Raw genomic sequence first — 19,579 nt, 5'->3', positions numbered from 1 at the left:
AAAATAAAAACTTGATTATATGACGTCTTCATATAGAATGCATGGTTGTATTAACTGCTTAGGTGGGCCCCGGGGCAAAAATTTGTTGTCGGGCCCGTATTGACCTCCACTCTACGTGGCAGTTTCATTATTTCACCAGGCACCCAGAAACCAACCGGAACTCCAGAGCTGAAATGATTATGGATTAATACTACCTTACTTAATTACCTGACAAGCAGGGGGAAAAGAGCTCAATAAAAACTGAAATAAAGCTAGATTTTGACATTGAATCCGTCTTCAAGACCAGGCTCACGACATGGAAGATGGAGGAGCTGTCAGGGATGATACTGTGCTTCAAAGGTGAAAATGTCAAACTAATTTGTGACTATTCCAATTATGTAGACCCAAATGATATATTTTACTTTGTTTTATGTGTTTGTACATAAACAAAAGGTACAATTATTATCGAAATACACTCACAGATATACAAACACACTTTTACCTACAGCACATAGTCAGATATACATTAAACCAAAGTAAACAAGACCTTGTGCGGGAGAGGTAGGAGGCTGGAAGCTTATACAAAGACCTCTCCTAAAAACTCAAGGCAAGACAAACAGAATTACATCACATAAAAACAATAAGGGACAGACAGACACAATTGAATCTTGGGCTTCAGGGGCCCCTGAGCAGTTGCCCAGTTGTTAATCCAGCCTTGCAGGAGAGGTATAGATTTGCAGTTTGAAGCTATGAGAACATTAAGAATTAAAATGTGAAATATTATGTTTTTATATAACATGGGGTATAATTAAAAAAAAAATTATATATATAAATATATATATATATATATATATATATATATATATATATATATATATATATATATATATATATATATATATGAACAACTTATTTATCATAAGACAACAGTGAGAAAAATGGAAGCCATATTTAGCTCTGGTTACGTATTAAGAAGTCGACTGAACACCAAACACTATGGAAACTGAAAAATCTCGCAGGCATTAATAAGAACTGCGTGGTGTCTAGTTTTTCGAGCGGACGTGCTCAGTGCCTTGGAACATTCTGCTCACTGTGCGTGGATGTGTGAGCGAGTGTGAGCGAGTGTGTGTGAGTGTGTGTACGTGTGTGTGTTTTGTGTGTGGTTGTGTGTGTTGCCTCCTCTGGTGTTGATGTCGACTGACTACCATCGAGTCTGACGGTGAACAAACGGGCTTTTTTTTTCCAAAAAAAAGGAAAACACTCCGGGCGAACCGCATCACCTCGACACTTTTTTTTTTGTTTTTTTTTTTTTGGAAGTAGTGACCCGTCCTGTCCGAACCTCCACCGGGTCTGTCCGAAGCGATGAGCCAGCCTCGGCCGGACGAGTTCAAGCCTCCTCCGGAGTGCCCGGTCTTCGAGCCCAGCTGGGAAGAATTTGGAGATCCTTTTGCCTTCATTAATAAGATCCGTCCCATCGCCGAAAAAACTGGCATTTGCAAAGTCCGCCCGCCTCCGGTGAGTTCGATATAAGCTGATAAAACCGACGCGGATGCTGAATTAGTTGACCGTTAAAACGGTTGTAGATAGACGTGTGGATTTAAAGGGACTGTTCAATATGGCGGATACACGGCTATGTTCATTCTTTGTGCTGCCATAGCTAGCTAGCTAGCTCTCGTTTGTGATTATTTACGCCGTGCTCTTTTTGGGTCGACTTTGAGCTCGGTGGTAGAAATAAAGATGTGTCGGTGTGTTAAAAGTTGATTATAGTCGTGGTTCAACGTGTGTCAACAAAACCCCGGTGGGTCGGTCATTGAGCCACTTGGCTGGTGTGCTAACTAACAGCTAAAAGCTCAACCTGTCATAATTTAGCACACGGCTTTGACATAGGTGGCTATGCGGAAGCTATTCGACTGCGTAGAATATTGTGGTGATATAATGATAAGATAAACATGAATTTTAGCACGTCTTCCTTTTTGTCCTTCAATGTCCTGCCAGCCCTGCAGTTAATTATGGATTATTTGTTGAAGAGCATCATGACCAGTTGGGTCAGTCAGTGTACTTCTGTGTGTGTGTGTGTGTGTGTGTGTGTGTGTGTGTGTGTGTGTGTGAGATCCATCACTTCTCGGTCAAACTGAAATTTTCTAATGAATAACTGAAGCAGCCTGTATTTATCTCATGAGCCAGGCTAAATAATCGTTATATTCCCTTTTATGTTGAAGTGTCAAATAAATTGCCCCATGCTTGAGTCAAGAATACACTGGGTTATTTAATTACCAAGATCCCTATTCTTGCCTAATAACTAGAGGTGACTTTTGAAGTTGTGGTTTAACCCGTCACATTACCCAACATTGCAGTTGTGTTGCACGTCATTATGATCTCTTGTCTCTTGTAGATGAGCCATGTTCATGTATAAGCCTGTGTTGTAGGGTGTTGTCCTCCATGTTGGCTTTGTGGTAAGCTGGGCTGGTGAGTGAGTCTTCCATCTGGCCATTTTGTGTGCCACTGGGGTATGTTGGCTACCGACTTAAAACAAGATTTGGGTTTCTGCTGCTTGTTTGATAGGGTTTTGTCATTGTACATGCTAGGCCGCGTGTGGTATTGACACAAATATCGAGTGAAGTGTTGAGCTATAAACTGGAAAGGATCACACTCTGCTCACTCACTGCTCACTTCTGTCAGTATCAGCAGGCCTTGGTTTTCTGCCAAACTTGATTCTAACATCAGTTCAAAAACCCGCAACCATCTAGTCGTATGCTTTGCTTGTCTACCTAATTTCAGATAAGTCATGGGTAAATATGGGTTAAATACTATGAAAATTTATGAAATTTGGATCCATGCTTTGAAAAAAAGGTTGTCACAAGTGGACACTCTTGAAATGAAAAACAAAGACACTTGGCAACATCACTTATCAATGCAAGAATGAAAATCATTATCAAACTATCTAGGCTATATGTTATAATGTCCTTCATGTGCCATCATGTGTATTTTTGTTGCTGTTCAGGGTTGGCAGCCTCCGTTTGCATGCGATGTGGACAGACTTCACTTTGTTCCTCGGATCCAGAGGCTCAATGAACTGGAGGTGAGTTTTGTTAGTCAGATTATACCAGTGATTGTTTTACTATATCTACATTTGTGTTCTTGTACTCTAAATTTGCACATTTAATTTACATTTTTTTGCGGTGTTAACGTTATTTCTAGCCCTATGCAGGCTACACCCATAATAACAATTACGGAGCAAAGAACAGTGATGTTCAGTAAATGCCTTGTAAATGCCTTGTAATAATGATATGTAACCAAGGAGGGATTGCAAATTGGCTGATGATTAGAATAACTGTAAAACTGTAAAATAACTAAAAAAAATTGACTTAAAGTGCATTTATTTATTTATTTATTTTGAATAATATGCCACACCACCCTGTGTTCACAGGTAAATATCAGTCTGTTCATATTATATGTCTTTAGTTATTGTCTTGGTTTTCCTTGAATGCCTTGAATTCCATGTCTCGGTTGATTTCCTTGACTTTAATTTATTTGTAGCTGACCGCTGTCATTTTTTTTATTCCTTTTTCCAGGCACAGACCAGAGTTAAGCTCAACTTCTTGGACCAGATTGCCAAATTTTGGGATTTGCAGGGATGTGCCCTGAAGATTCCTCATGTGGAGAGGAAGATTTTGGATCTATATAAGTTAAATAAGGTTGATATTTAATGTCACTGCACATTATTTTATATATATTTTAAAATGCAATTAACCATCTCATTAATGACAGTGAGTTAACATTAATGCAACTCACTGTCGTTTCAGCTGGTAGCAGATGAGGGTGGATTTGACATTGTCTGTAGGGACAGGCGATGGACAAAGATTGCACTACAAATGGGCTTTGCCCCTGGCAAGGCTGTTGGCTCACACCTGCGAGGGCATTATGAGAAAATCCTCTATCCCTACAATCTCTTTCAGAGTGGCGCAAACCTGCTGGTGAGTTGGACACTTGCATCAATATAATAGCATATTTTGTTCCTGATGATACGCACAAAGAGATGCTGTCATGTACACACTAGTGCGTGACTTATCTGTAAACAAAGACCTAATAATGCTCAGCCATAGCTTTTATTACTACCAATTATTAAAAAATACAAAGTTAAATTACAAATGTATTAAGCTAAAATATTTGTACTTCATTTTGAATTAGAACCCACTAGTCCTATAAAAGATTTGAAGGCAATATTAAGCTCATAAAGATAAATGTAAACTATTGCATTATTAGGATACACTTTTTGTGTTTAACTACAGTTTATATGTATTTTTTATGCTATGTTTTCTTCAGAGATAAAAGTTTTGATTTTAAAGCATTTTTTAAGTTAGCTCTGTTGTCTGACTATATACTACGTGTGAATTTATCATCTGGTGTCTAGTCGTGTCATTTAACAGCTTTTGGACCCTAATATTCCATAATATCTTGCAAGAGAGCCTATCCAAGGTCATTGGATCTGTACTGTGTGACCTCTTGGAGAGGTCACTCTAAATTGTTTAATTACCCAATCTCTCTCTTGCCTCAGGCACCAGAGCCAGCTTCCAAACTGATGCATTTTGAGGCTGATCCTGAACTTGAAAAGGTATGTTTGTGTAATGGTTAACAAAATGCATGTTTATCTGTGCCTGGGTTTTGTTCACTTTATTGTTGTTATATTTGCAGAGATGAAATCGTGAATTTAACCCTTCTTTAAACAGTTTTATTTTAATGTTTACATCAAACAAGGGATCTTTCCTCTACAAGTCAGTCTGCATTTAATATGCATCTTGGGACAAGCGTAAAAATACAATGCTCTTGTCTCTGTCACAGGCAGAAGTTAGCAATTACATGACAATTGTGTTTCAGGTAAAATTTTGTGGTAGATTTTCTGTTTTCTTCTGTCCTTGTCAAGTGCTACTATAATTAATTAATCTGAAAACTCAAAGTTTGCAAAGAACATCTGTTATTCATTACCTGTCCTCCGCTGCCTCAGCTCAGACCTCTTTCTCCTCTTATTTAGCATGTTCCTCTTCACTGTCTGTGCTACCTGTTTTTGGTGATAAACTATAACCACATCCCTCATATGACCTCTTTTGTCTGCTGGCTGTTTAAATTGAAATTATGTTAATAGCAACTACTGTCTTTAATAGAGTATGTCCCATTCTTTCAACCACATTTGCTAGCTTCTGATACCTCCTAGTAACTGTCAAATTGGTTTGTTCAGTTTAGTTTATTATATCAATTGAAGTACTAATCATATCATATATAAGTAGATCCCTTTTAAAAATAGGATGTGGTATGCTCTCACTGCTCGTTTTAGACAGTTAAATCTATTCTGATTGTGTATTAATATTAAAAGCTCTATATAACATTCCTTTGATAACTTATCGATCACTGCATTTGAGTGTACAGGTATTTCCAGTTAGGCACACAAAAGATTTTCAATTACCAGTAAGCTGTGGTTTTAACAGGCATATTATATCCCTCAGTGTGTTCAGAAGCCAGTCCAGCTGGTGGAGATTACAGGAAGCATGGAGAGTGTGGACAGCAAGGAGCACAAGCTGCAGGACCTGGCTCAGAGGCCACCTGCCCTGACGCCTGACACTTGTCTCAGTGCTCGCAGAGCCAAGCGTATGAAGTATGAGGTGGGTGTTGTTGAAGAGAGCAACACATGTAATTAAAGCTGTCCTGAAACCAGCAGTACAGACATAATTCTTCACTATTCTCCACACATTTCCAAACATTTCCACAAATATCATCATTTTAGTAGTTTTAAGTTTCCAGCAGTTTCACATCTCATGTATTCTTACTTAGGCCATCTGTGTGAAGACTGAAGCAGGTGAGCCTGGCGAGAACAGGCCCAACCTGAGGCGGAGGATGGGTTCTTTTGTTGCCAAACAAGAGCCAGGTCAGACTCAACATCCCAGAGTGAAAAAAATAGTTACACTAACAACCTCTTTACAGTATTACAGTATTGTTTGCTGTTGTCTTGCAGAAAAAGAGATTCCTATTCCAGTGAAACAGGAACCAGTTGAAAGTAAAGAACCAATAATTGATGCTGACAAAGCAAAGACACGGTACAAGAAAATCATCCCTCAAGTTCCTCCAAGTCCAGTAAGTAGAAAAGTCTTTTTTATGTTATATCACATTTCCTGATCAGAAATTAATAGGCTAGTCAGTTTACTGCATCATCCATCATCCATACTCAGCTTCAACATTAACTTTGTGCAGTAAAATATATTTCCTTAATAATCTTAGTCAGTATTCGTTGCTTTAGTCAGTATTCATGACTCTGAAACAGATTCATTACAAACTCCTCCTTGTGTTCTACAGGTGGATCTGGTTGTGTGTCTGGTGTGTGGCAGTGGGGGAGATGAAGACCGTCTGTTGCTGTGTGACGGCTGTGACGACAGCTATCACACTTTCTGCCTGATCCCTCCTTTACAAGATGTCCCCAAAGGAGACTGGAGGTGCCCCAAGTGTGTGGCTCAGGTGAGGATGTACTGCAAAGTCTGATTAATGTGATTCAAACTGACTCTTTATTAATGAGCAGTGCAACGTAGTAAAACAACAAGCCTATCTACCTCTAAAACACAATCTATACAAACAAATGATAATATTAAAAAAGAAAATAAAGATATGTCTACGAAAGCTGTTAAATGGCTCCAAAACACATTCAATGTATTTTTTTCTATTATTATTTATTTATTTATTTTATATCCCACGCGCAGGAATGCAACAAGCCTCATGAGGCATTCGGCTTTGAACAAGCATACAGAGACTATTCCCTGCGTGCATTTGGGCAAATGGCTGATGCATTCAAATCTGATTACTTCAACATGCCAGTTCATGTAAGTAGAAAAGGCTTCAAAGTAAATGTGAGTCTCTCTAGGTGTGAGCATTTTAAATTCAAACATCTTTTTCATATGTTTTACAGATGGTACCTACAGAGCTGGTGGAGAAAGAGTTCTGGCGTTTGGTTGGAGCCATCGATGAGGATGTTACTGTAGAATATGGAGCAGATATTGCCTCAAAGGAGTTTGGGAGTGGATTCCCCATTCTGAATGGAAAATTAAAGGTTTCCCCAGCTGATGAGGTAGACTGATCCCCACACGATGTCAATGACATAAGGAGTTGAAAGCCTTAGAGCTCTGTCTGTGGAATCAAAATATGACCGTTACGTCTTTTGAACATAACTGATAGCACGAGTCTATCATATAATTAAGTGGTATGAACAGTATACTGCACAATAATTCCTGTGTTATTGATCTGAGTATGTCGCCACTCTCACAGAAATACCTCAAGTGTGGCTGGAACCTCAACAACCTGGCGATGATGAACCCTTCTGTACTGACTCATGTGACAGCTGACATCTGTGGGATGACGCTGCCATGGCTTTATGTTGGCATGTGCTTCTCCTCCTTTTGCTGGCACATTGAGGATCACTGGAGCTACTCCATCAACTACCTGCATTGGTACTTAAGAAAAACATCTGCTGATACTAAAGCTCAGCTGCTTTTCTCATTTTTCTTTAGGTTGCGTTGCCAAAATTGGGTCCACACTTTGTTCGCTCCTCATTTTTCGCTTGGTAGAACTAAACTCCTGTGTTTGTTTTATTTACTTCAAGGGGGGAACCCAAAACTTGGTACGGAGCTCCTGGTTTTGCGGCAGAACAGCTGGAGAAGGTGATGAAGAAACTGGCCCCTGAGCTGTTTGAGTCTCAGCCAGACCTGTTGCACCAGCTGGTCACCATCATGAACCCCAACACCCTGATGGCCCACGGAGTCCCAGTATGTGTTTATATGACTTTGAAATGCACTGATCCCTTTCCATTTCTTATCCACAGCAACACACAGCTGATACTTTAATGAACAGGCAGGTGGTCCTTATACCCAGAACATGAATCGTCATCTTTTGTCTCCTCTCTGCTTCAGATTTACAGAACAAACCAGTGTGCTGGTGAGTTTGTCATCACGTTTCCTAGAGCCTACCACAGTGGCTTCAATCAGGGCTTCAACTTTGCTGAGGCGGTCAACTTCTGCACCGTGGACTGGGTATGCACCACCTCATTTATGTTATTTCCAACAACACGTCTTAGTTCTTTATAAAAGTAATCAAAATAATTTCTCAAGCATAACTCCATAAAAAGACTCATTTTCAAGTATTTCTTCATTTTTAATTGTTTATGATTTTACAACATTACACAAAAGGCAGTAGCTAATCTAAGCACTGGTATAAGTTGTTATTTCTTTCTAGGAAATTCTGATGGATATTGATATATGAACTATTTTTTCACTTACCTACCTCTTAGTTTTTTTTCTTAAAAATTCATATTAATAGTATAATGAGCGGCTACTTAATAACAGTAGCAATTAACACTTTCCCCATTACCCTTATTATTAGTACCAAAATGCGGAAAGTTTTCAAGAAATATTAACAAACCATAAAATAAAGCATTGCCTTTATTTTTTGTGGATTCAACCTGACATGAACTGTCCTCAAAAACCATTCTTTTCCTATCTATGATACCAGATGCCTCTTGGCAGGCAGTGTGTTGACCACTATCGTATGCTGCATCGTTACAATGTGTTCTCCCATGATGAGATGGTGTGCAACATGGCCTCGAAAGCAGAAACACTCGATGTGGTCCTGGCCTCAGCTGTCCACAAGGACATGGTCGTCATGATCCGAGAGGAGCAGGGACTGAGAGAGAAAGTGAAGAAAATGGTAAAATAGTCCTCATAATCATGTTAATACATCATCATACTTATTCTGCACTTGGCCTAAATATAGACAGGTTGTGACCACGATTATCTTTCTATAAAATTATTTTTTTCAGTTTAAGAGCGTCACTCTTATGTAAGCTTTTGTGATAACTAGCAATGCAAGGTTACTGGGCTTTCTTTACAACAATTACATTTTTAACACAGTCTAAAGAGATCATGTTCACTCAAGCAGACAGGCACAATGTGGTGTGTTTTACTTGAATTTGCTTTTAACGCCTTTTTTGTTTTCTTACACCTTCAGGGGGTGTTCCAATGGAGGGAGGCAAAATATGATCACCTCCAGGATGACGAGCGGCAGTGTGCCAAGTGCAGGACCACCTGCTACCTGTCTGCCATCACCTGTCCCTGTAGCCCAGGAATACTGGTCTGTCTGCACCACATCAGCGACCTCTGCTCCTGCCCCATCGCCGATTACACACTGAAGTAGGTCCTTCTGGAGGCAGTTAACAGGCTTTGTCTGCAGAGATCAGAGTGCAAGATGTATGAATGTAATGAATATATTTGGATGATGTATATTTTATAACTGAAAACTGTTTTTCTCCTTAGGTAGATTTGTGTTTCTTATTACCACTGTGTACGCCGTAACTTCAGTGTTCTGTTTGCTCCTGCAGTTATAGATACACACTGGACGAGCTGTTCCCCATGCTGAAAGCTGTGAAGCAGCGAGCTGAGCTGTATGATGATTGGGCCTCCCGTGTGACAGAGACTCTAGAGGCTAAACTGGAGAAGAAAAAAGGTAGGTAGCAAAAGCAAATAAGAAAACAAAGCACTGAAGATACCAGTGGTTTTACATTTACATTTTGGTTTAAGCCAAATAAATAATATCTGCTTACACCATCTGTTCATGCTAGTAATCTTCCAAAACATGCAGACAAATTTTAGCTTTTTAAATATTTTGCTAGACTGTCTGATTGTTCAAAACGAAATGTTTTACAGTAATACACCCAAATTAATATTTAGTGCTTCGCCTGCAAGAACACACATCTGCAACTTTCAGTAATTATGATTTTGCATATACAATCTCTATTGTAGGACTAATTTCCATGGCGGAGATATAACCTCTCCCTGTGTAGTACCATGTTGGATCGGTTGTAGTTCTGATTGGATAGACTGCTCCGTGAAGCACCCCACTGACCAAAACATTGTAGCTAAGAGGGATGAACAACTAAGGATGGAATCAAGATGGCTTGTCACACATTGTATGTAGGTTCATCCACCACATGGTTGCCTTTCTCTTACTCCAACACTGGTTCCAAAATGTCCCATTCATAGCAGCAAAAACACACTGTTGTGGATTACATAGTGTGGCATGTGTTGCAATCACACCATCAGTTGTCATCCCAGCATCACTATTTTACAGATTTGCTTCTTTGCCAACTATTTTTTGTTTACTAACATATATACCAACATATAAAATATATATACATGTACAGGTCTTCCAGCCCTGATCATCTAATGATTCTGCACTACTGAATCTGATGTACAGGAATGATTTGTGTTTAGGCGCTGTCGTGTCGCTAAAACTGTCTTCCACTCTGAAGTCAACAAAATAATTTTCGGTGACCATTCAGTAGAATTAAGATTTCTTGTAACATTTATGACAAATTCTTACAACATTCATATCTGATAAATATTTGTATTCCCTGTTGAGTTTCCAAACACCGTAGGTTATGAAGGCAATGCTATGTGGAAGCTCTGTCATTAGCACGTGAATGCCTCACAAGGAAGGATTCACAGAGTCATTTTAACACTATTAAAATTCACAAATGAAATAACTTTAACAAAAACCAATGTGGATTAGTGTTTCATTATGATGCGTTTGGTATACCGAGCAAGTTTCAAGTGTCCTTGAATTGATTTTGGTAACATACTTTAATGAACTTAAAACAATGGGCTCCTGGAAGGTAGGAAAAACTCATTTAAAAATTATAGCACCACATGCATGAATTGGGAAATGGTTGGCCGTAATGGAAGTTATAAGCACACAGGATTTACTGAGCTTGGCAAAACCAGTGGTATGGTCCTTTTAGCAAATGTTACACAACAGCTCAATCACTGTGACCAAAAATGATGAAACACAATTAGACACACTATGTCACTGGTTGCTAAGCAATGTGTTAGACTCTTTAAACAGTGAATGTAACTTTATGTCTCAGACTGTGAGTAACCAGGTGTTCTCTCCTCAGGCCTTCCAGTGTTTCGCTCCCTCCTTGCTGAATCAGAGTCCAAGCTGTTCCCCGACAACGACCTGCTGCGTCGGCTGCGTCTGGTCACACAAGATGCAGAGAAGTGCTCCTCCGTGGCGCAGCAGCTGTTGAACGGCAAGAGGCAGACCAGGTAGCATTAATTCACTTAACTATATCAGATAGATGTATAGATTAGTTGTCTTCACATTCCCTTACTTGTCAGGAAACCGTATTAATGCCTTAAAGGGGTTAATTTTTTCATTCACTGGACACCCTGCCTTAGGTATCGTTGTGGTAGTGGGAAATCACGAAGCCAGCTGACTGTGGAGGAGCTGAGTTCGTTTGTGAGGCAGCTGTATAACCTCTGCTGCAGTCTCCCTCAGGCCCCCATGTTGAAGGTAGGCTGAGGAGAAGAAATGCGTCCTGTGATGTTACCACAATAAAATTACGTTTATTTTAATTTAAGCTGCGTATACACTGTGCGTTTTTTATTATGTCATGTCAATATGTCAATATGGTACATGGTATTTGGTATCCCATGTGGAGTAGATGAGTTGATCAGATTTTGGTGTGCACTTACTGCATAAAGTTGCAACATTTAATTAGGTAAAACTGATTTTTTTTTTTCTAGTTCTGTTAGCATTCTTGGCAAAAAACTACGAGTACTGTGAGCCAAAATGTTCTTTCTTTTGTCATCGAGATCATGGTGTTTCATAAGGCAATCCAATTGCCTCTTGTTAGTTTTGAATGTTGTGTTAACTCATACTACATGTTTTTATCTGCCTCTCAGCAACTTTTATGTTTAAATTGTACAGTTCAGTTGACAGTCCACAGTGTGACTGTTCACAGGGAACCCCGTTCAGTTGTGCCCATCAACAGTTCCAGTTAAGTTTATAGTTTAACAAGCGCAGCCCTCAACAATTTTGACAAAAAAAGACAAAAAAACTAGGAAGACTAAAGAAAAGAATTGGAGTTGCTGATGCCTGGAAGGTTCTGAGTCATTTGTCTGTTGTTGCAAACTGCAGTTTATATCACATCCGTTTCAGTCGAGACTTTTAGCCACAACATGTAAAATAATTATTCACAAGCCTCACTGTAGTTTATAACGGATTTTTGACAGCCGCCATGTGCAAGACAGCCAACCAAAATTTCAGATGTGCCAGAAACCCATCTGATCATCCTACAACCAGATCATTGATCGTTCAGACAGTTAATCAGACATTGCGACTCCCCTCAATCTGAGCTTCGAACGACAACTAATCTGGCAGAAATCCAGCTCAACTCTAAAAGTACTTGGGTTTAACAGATTCAGGGTTAAAATTGGCCAAAAAACTTAAGTAGATTGCTGTGCAACATAATGAATATGATTTTGGTTAACACAGAAATCAGCTATACAAAAGCATCAATTTTAACTACCAGTGTGTTTGGATTGATGTCTTCCTTTAGGAACTCTTGAATCGCATAGAAGACTTCCAGCAGCACAGTGAGAAGGTGCTGGCAGATGAAGTTCCCAGTGTTGCTGAGATCCAGGGCCTGTTAGACGTCAGCTTTGACTTCGACGTGGAGCTGCCTGAGCTGCCTCGCCTGAGAGTGAGGCTGGAGCAGGCACGCTGGCTGGAAGCAGTGCAGCAGGCCAGCGCCCAGCCTGCCACCCTGACTCTGGAGACCATGAGGAGGCTCATCGACCAGGGCGTCGGCTTGTCACCTCATCCATCCGTAGAGAAAGCCATGGCACGCCTTCAGGAGCTGCTCACTGTGTCTGAGCACTGGGAGGACAAAGCGAGCAGTCTCCTTAAAGCCAGGTGAGGACAGTACCAACTGATCCATGATGATGTTAGCATTTAAAACACTGGGTCACAAAAACATCCAAAACATCGACAAGAAAACGTTGTGATACGTTGTCATGCTCTATTAATAGTAGCTATAATCCAAAGACAAATCTTTTCTTAAATGTAAATTAATTTTACCAATCAAAGCTTTTAACTTTCTGTCCAGGTATTTGCACTGACTGATTGTAACTGAATAATGTAATATTACGTCAGTGCTCCTGATTTTGCTTCATTTTAATTACAGCTAGTGCAAAATGCTGCTGCTAGAATATTCACCAAGATCAACAAAAAGTGAGCATCATATTTAGTTCTGCCCTCATTCCATTGGTACTCAGTGCTGTTCAGTATTAACTGTCACAAGTGCTTTTCAAAGGCTTTTAATGGCATGGCTGTCAGGAATGTGCATCTCCTCTCTCCATTATCAGAAAACCTAATTTCAAGCCAGGGCTTAAATTTCTACATTTAAAAAAAAAAAAAGTATTATGTTCCTTCACCATGCTAAGTTTACTGCAGCTTTGAATTTTTAGGTTTTCGCAGACTTAATAATATTGTATTATAATTGTGTTTTCAGTGTTTTGCCCAAGAAGTTTGACCCTTCTCACGACTTAAGTTATATTCCAAGTAAAGAGTCTTGCTTTTATAATTAACGGTAGGCTTTAAATTATCATATAAAAACCCTGTGTACAGGACATGTTCAACATTTTGAAAGTGTTGGTTAGAAAGCTTCCAGTGAAAATGTCTGAAGGAAATGCCATGACCGCTCTTGTTATAGATAGTTATTAACTTGAAGGTCATTTATTTATTACCTACAGTATCATCATTTCTGTTTTCCTGCCCACCAGACCACCACACTCCATAGAGACTCTTACTGTTGCTGCTGAGAAGGCATCTGGTATCCCTGCTTACCTCCCCAACTGTCTGCTCTTGAAAGACACCATCAGAAAGGCCAGTGAATGGCTTCAAGAAGCTGAGGAGCTTCAGGTTAGAGCACTCATTATACTTCATGACTGGGGGGTATCAGTTTGGTGTTAAATCTCTTTGTGAGTTGATTTGAGTGTGATTGTAACACTAAAATAATCTGCTTATTTCAGGCAAGCGGTTGCGTACTGATGGTGGACAGCCTCTCTGACATGGTGCTACGAGGACAAGCCATTCAAGTCCACCTGGAACCGTTGGACAGGCTGGAGTCTTTAATGGTTGAAGTGCAGGAATGGAAAGAATCTGCAGCTACAATTTTCCTTCAAAAAGATTCAACTCTTACCTTACTGGAGGTAAAATCCTAAAAATTTAAAATGAATATTAAGACCATAAGGTTATCGTTGTTCATCTCACTTCCATCTTATGTCCATTGTATCTGCCCTGTATTGCGTCCCATTTATGTCCCCGCTCCTTCTGGGTTTTACCGTCCACTGGAAATATTTAACCTGTTCCTCAGCAGCCACATTAAAAAAAATAAAGTTTGTAGTTGTTTTACTAACATTTTTTTTACTAAACACTTTTACATTTAGATATGGTAACAGATGCTTTGTGGCTCTACTTTATGAAGACAGCCTAACTTTCTATGATTAAGTCACTATTCCTTACTGGTTCCTTTGTCTGAAAACAGAAGCAGAAAAATATGTAAATGAGAGCAAATATGTCAGTTTGCCTGTATCAAAAGTATTTATTATCACAGAGAGCAGGACAGGACGAAACAGAGGTTTTGCTTTTTTTCTTTCTTTCTCCCTCTGTCTCACTAATTGCAGACACAAAAATTGTTTAGCTGTATATGTGTTAAGACAAAGTCAGTAACAAAGGAAATGTATCATTAGATATTCATTTTAAGACAATTGCAAATAAATACAGGCAATATATTTACATTTACAAGTCAGTTTCATGTTTCAGAGATGTTAGCTGCCTTAGCAAAAGTAGAGCAGAAGGAAGAGCCGGTGGACATAGGCCTCTACTCCCCTGGGCCGCTTAGTGCAAATGAAGCCTCACAGTTATTTTGTTCATCACAGGTTCTGTGTCCAAGATGTGAAATTGGAAATGTACGTTCTCTAAAGAGGAAGGCCAAGAAAGGGAAAGAATTGCCTAAAAGCAACAAAAAGAAAATGTCAAGGCTCAACACTCTCACTGATGTGGAAAAAGCACTTTCAGAGACCAAGGATTCTACCTCTGCGGTAAGTATGGTAATTCTAAGAGTCCCCTTCAAAGATTAATACATAAGGGACAATGTTAGTATATATATAATTGCCAAACGTTTATTGTCTTCTTATGACTCTGTCTTTATTTTATTCACCAGATGGCAACTCTGGAGGAGCTGCGGGTGAGGGAGATGGAGGCTTTCTATAATCTCAGGGCAGCAAATGAGTCGAAGCTCCTTCCCACAGCAGACTGCATGGACCTTAAGGTGTGTGTCTGTCAGAAGGCTCCCATGGGTGCGATGCTGCAGTGTGAACTCTGCAGGGATGCCTTCCACAGTGTGTGTGTCAGAGAGACATCAGACTCCTGCGAAACACAGCCGTGGGTCTGTCCGCAGTGCCAGCGATCAGAAAAGCCCCCATTGAACAAAGTCCTCTCCCTGCTATCATCTCTGCGGCGCATAGGGGTGCGCCTGCCGGAGGGTGACGCTCTGCACCATCTGGTTGAGAGGACAGTTAACTGGCAGCACCGAACACAACAGATTTCACAGACATGTAACCTACCAGAGCTGGAAGAGAGACCAGGGACTCCTCCCACCCTAACCAGCTGGGTATCAGGCAGCCACGACACTCACAACAACACTCAGGTCACTCACCATCAACTTGTGTCACTTTTTGTTTCAGTTCATTGAAAATGTATTATTTACAAATGTTAAATTTGTGATTTGATGTGTTTGATACAGGCTCCTTGCTTGACTCCAGAGTGGAATAGGACAAGCCATGCTCAGACTGTCTTCTATACCGAGCAGAGATGCATACCGCTGCAGGGTCAGTGTCATCTTATTCTGAACTTTAGTAGTGACTAAATTACGAAACTTCTTATTGTGCATAGTTTGAAAACAATACACATTCATTTTAGATTATTATTTATTATGTTTATGGGTATTTTTCTGTGTGACAGGCCTGAGTCAGGAGCTGGAAGAGCTGATGGTGGAGGGACTCCTGCTGCAGGTGTCTCTGCGAGAGGTCCAGAGCCTCTACCACATTTTATTGGACAGAGCCAACAGCCAGCACACAAGCAGATGCATGCTGCCACCACAGGACGAGTCCACAGACTGTGACAAACACATGCAGTTTAACTCTCAGGGAAAAAATCTGCCACTGAACCAGGTAAAAAACAAAAAGAATCCATGAAAACAAACATCATAACTGCTTCAATACCAGTTTTAATCTATGTTGTTTTTATTCTCAGGATGGTGTAAATGCCATGAGGGACATTATGAATGGCTCAGAAAAGAAAGCAAAGCGGCATCTGGAGAGGGAAGTTTTAGATGCAGAGCACAGGGTGAAGGACAAAAAACACTCTCGCAAAAGACAAAAGATGAATAAGAAGAACCTGCAGCGCAGAACAGCCTCGACCTCGTCCTCGCCGCGCTCTGATTTCTCCCAGTCTGACGACTCTGATGAGGAAATGGCTGTGTGTCCAGCAGATAGGTGTCAGCTGCCAGAGGGAGATGAGGTCAGGAAAATGTCTGCAAGGCCACAACAAAATTTAAACTGAAATACAGTTTGTCTTTTCTCTGCAGAGGACCTTCCACATCAGGGAGACATTATGTAAATATAGAATGTATACAATAAGTGTCACATAACAAAATTAATTAGAGTTTAGCAGCAGAGAAAAACTTTTGCGATCTTTATTAATTGTAGGCCACAAACGAGAGAAAACAAGTAAAGGAACACCTCTGAACATCCTGAAAATCAGGCTGGTGATGGAGGAAGTGGTGGTTTCCACAAGGGCAGAGCTGAAAGACAGATTGTTAGGATCACAATGATGTTTTAAAAGAAGCATCTAAGGATGAACTGACTCAAGGAATGCAGGCGGAAAGAAGATTGGTCAGATATGGAGATATTGTCCCCACTGGTCTTCCAACATTCTTTAGCCCGTGTGACTGTGAAACACGTTTTAAATTACATTATATGTTGTTTTTAAATAGTCCTTAAAAATTCTTTAATCTCATTTGGTCAACGCCGCAGAAACCTCTTTGTGTTTCCCTGGGCAGCGTTAACGTGCAGAGCTCAGAATTTTGTACTGATAAGACTGTAACTGTGGAAGATACCTACTTGATTTGATGAACTCATAGTGCCGAAGCCCCGTATTAGCTTCAGCTTAACTTGCGATATATTTTTGCGCAGAATGAGGACTGTGGATTTTGTCCCCCATCACTTCCAAATGAAGCATGTTAATAATGTTGACCAGTATGAACAGGAGAAATGATTACAGCAAGTAAAACCAGTCTCAATGAACATATGGGCAAGACAGGTGTGGAAAAATGTGAACCTATCCTTTAAGATCAAGGTAAATGAGAAACTTCAATTAGTGCTTAATCCAAATAAAGAACTGGAGAAACTTATTTAATTATTCAAAGTAGGTATAATCTATAATATTTTTATATTAACAAAGGAGTGCAATGGACCACACACAGTGAAACTCCCAGAGACTTATCACTCGACTCTGCAGTTCCCTTCAGCTCTACTGAACATTTCAGCATGTTTCAGCTTATTGTTTTGGTTTTCTGGCCGCGTAAGGTCACTGTTTTGGTTCACTCTCACTGATCTCAGTGTCATTTTCAGCATAAAGGTCCCTTAAAACCAACTGTACTCTACCTGCTCAGCAGCGAACAGCAGACACACAGTTAGAGTCGAGCTGGTGAACATAATGGAGCATTTAACAGCTCAAGAGGCAGATATTTCCCTCAGGAGCTGGTAGAAATCAAAATCAGAGTTAAGAGAGTGAATATTAGACTTAAGTTCATCAGGTGGCCAGAAACTTGACTCCAAATGAAAGATAATGTTTCTCCGTAACTGCTGGATGTGTAAATAAGCAAATAAAAATTCACAGTATCAACTTCAAACATAAAACAATGTAAGTGTTGTGTTTACAGCCTGTTTCTGCTGACCTCAAGCAGCTGGAAAAACCTGTTATTGTAGGTATAATGTTAAATGATACTCCGTCAAGGTTAAACCATCTTGTGTGTGTTTGCCCGCAGGTGGATTGGGTCCAGTGTGACGGAAGCTGTAACCAGTGGTTTCACCAAGTCTGTGTCGGTGTTACGGCTGAGATGGCGGAGAAGGAGGACTACATTTGTGTCAGGTGTACACTGAATGACGGACACATGAGAAAATGAAGAGAAAGCAGTGATTTTTTTTTTTCCTTTTTTTTTTTTTTCTGAAGGATGGCGGAAGAGGTCTGCCTGTCGTCAGCCCGTTATTGAAGCCACCAGTCTGGATGTGTCACTGATCCTGTATCCCCAAAACCCCAACCCCACTCCTGTCCCATCTGTCCGACCCTTTTGTAACAACGGTGCTATCTCCTCTTTGACTTGTTGTCCAGAACTATAATGTTTAGTTTTTTTTTTTTTTTTTTTGTATTTTTACATATATATATATATATATATTATATATATTTCTTTCTTCTTATGAATTGTTTGTGGTTGTCTAAATGGAAATAACAAAAAACAAAACACAGGATGTGAAGTGTGCTGCATGGGATTCCATTACATTGGCGCAAAGGAGTCTTACAACATGATGCACCCAGTAAAGCGGGTTAATCAAGGGTTAATATTGTCTTCTCTGGAACCTCCTTGCATGTTAAACCAGAGCTAAGGGGACAGAAGTCAAGGTTCTCATCACCTACCCCCCTAAAAAATTATAACATTTCTTTCCTTTTGAAATCCAGTGTTTAGTACATTCATCTTAATATAATTACCCACCCCCCCTTTTTTTTTTTTTTTTTTTTTTTGTAGAATAGGTTTATTTATCTGAGCAATAATTTTTGTCTGAATTGACTTATTGGCTTGATCTCCACTGAGTTGTGTTGGTTCTTTAGCGATGGTGTAATATACAGAAGGCTAGGCAGGTGGATGGTTCACTGCTGTGGAGTCGAAATGTAGCAGGATGAAGGAAAAAAAGTCCCCGCTGACATGTACATCCACAGCATGTAACCTGGCAAAGCATACTGTGGGAGGGACTCGGGTTTAGCTGAAGATGTTACAAGTTTATATTGTGGAATAAAGCCCTTTTGTTCTATGGAGAAATCTGGTCCCTTGACGTGAACATGGTAGAAAGAACCCACTAGATGTCCTCCTAAACATGATTTAAAAGGGAATACTCTTCGGAGTTTTAATAATCCTTTATTCTTCTTTATACCTAGAGTATATTTAGCTGAATCATGCGCATTACATGCCTTATGAAAGTACACTTTTAACTCTAACAAAATGTCGTTGTGGCCTCCAGAAAAGGAGGAGGGACTATTACTTCCCCTTCAGCTCATTATTTGACAAAACCAGTTTAAAGCTACAAATTCAGTGTGATGCATTATTTTCAGGAGTAGATTTCACAGCCTATTTAAAAGCAATTACTGACTTTAAAAGGGGGGGGCAAACTTCGTAAACCTCAGTTTAAAATAAAAAGAAATGCCTTGTTTCACAGCTAAAGCTCAACATGCTTTTAAGACATATGTTTTCTAAGACTTAAGGTCTCAATGCACCACATAATTAGCCACAGTCCTACTCTTTAAAACTGTATGTGAGGTTGCAGAGGAAGCTAATGACAGCAGGCGCTGCCAGGATTAGATCCATTATCATGTGACCATAAAATATCCATGGCAG

General features: G+C 39.9%; 1 protein-coding gene across 2 annotated transcripts; it reads left to right on the top strand.

Annotated features, from left to right (window-relative positions):
* Nucleotides 1-1,117: 1,117 nt before the first annotated feature.
* On the top strand, nucleotides 1,118-18,327 carry kdm5bb (lysine (K)-specific demethylase 5Bb). Of its 2 annotated transcripts, XM_040153026.1 has the most exons (29): nucleotides 1,122-1,198; nucleotides 1,300-1,494; nucleotides 2,981-3,058; nucleotides 3,552-3,674; nucleotides 3,783-3,953; nucleotides 4,535-4,591; nucleotides 5,478-5,633; nucleotides 5,803-5,896; nucleotides 5,984-6,102; nucleotides 6,322-6,480; nucleotides 6,720-6,839; nucleotides 6,926-7,084; nucleotides 7,282-7,463; nucleotides 7,616-7,778; nucleotides 7,923-8,042; nucleotides 8,521-8,715; nucleotides 9,016-9,197; nucleotides 9,386-9,510; nucleotides 10,961-11,111; nucleotides 11,244-11,358; nucleotides 12,407-12,762; nucleotides 13,632-13,770; nucleotides 13,881-14,060; nucleotides 14,790-14,951; nucleotides 15,074-15,559; nucleotides 15,656-15,740; nucleotides 15,874-16,082; nucleotides 16,165-16,431; nucleotides 17,960-18,327. In XM_040153026.1, exons 2-29 carry the CDS (start codon nucleotides 1,342-1,344, stop codon nucleotides 18,095-18,097), a joined length of 4,644 nt encoding a protein of 1,547 aa, XP_040008960.1. In that variant the 5' UTR covers nucleotides 1,122-1,198; nucleotides 1,300-1,341; the 3' UTR covers nucleotides 18,098-18,327. The 2 variants fall into 2 exon arrangements, with proteins under 2 accessions (XP_040008959.1, XP_040008960.1); XM_040153025.1 differs by having other exon boundaries at nucleotides 1,118-1,494.
* The last annotated feature ends 1,252 nt before the right edge of the window (nucleotides 18,328-19,579 follow it).

This window comes from Xiphias gladius, chromosome 18 (assembly GCF_016859285.1).
Source record: "Xiphias gladius isolate SHS-SW01 ecotype Sanya breed wild chromosome 18, ASM1685928v1, whole genome shotgun sequence".
NCBI lineage: Eukaryota > Metazoa > Chordata > Actinopteri > Istiophoriformes > Xiphiidae > Xiphias > Xiphias gladius.
This window is presented reverse-complemented; position numbering and strand designations above follow the sequence as displayed.

Excerpts from the sequence above, each read along its gene's own strand:
- kdm5bb (XM_040153025.1), top strand. The coding sequence starts at position 1,342 with ATGAGCCAGCCTCGGCCGGACGAGTTCAAGCCTCCTCCGGAGTGCCCG. Across the intron at positions 13,771-13,880 it reads AAGAAGCTGAGGAGCTTCAG|GCAAGCGGTTGCGTACTGAT; the intron begins GTTAGAGCACTC and ends TGCTTATTTCAG. Across the intron at positions 14,061-14,789 it reads CAACTCTTACCTTACTGGAG|GTTCTGTGTCCAAGATGTGA; the intron begins GTAAAATCCTAA and ends TGTTCATCACAG.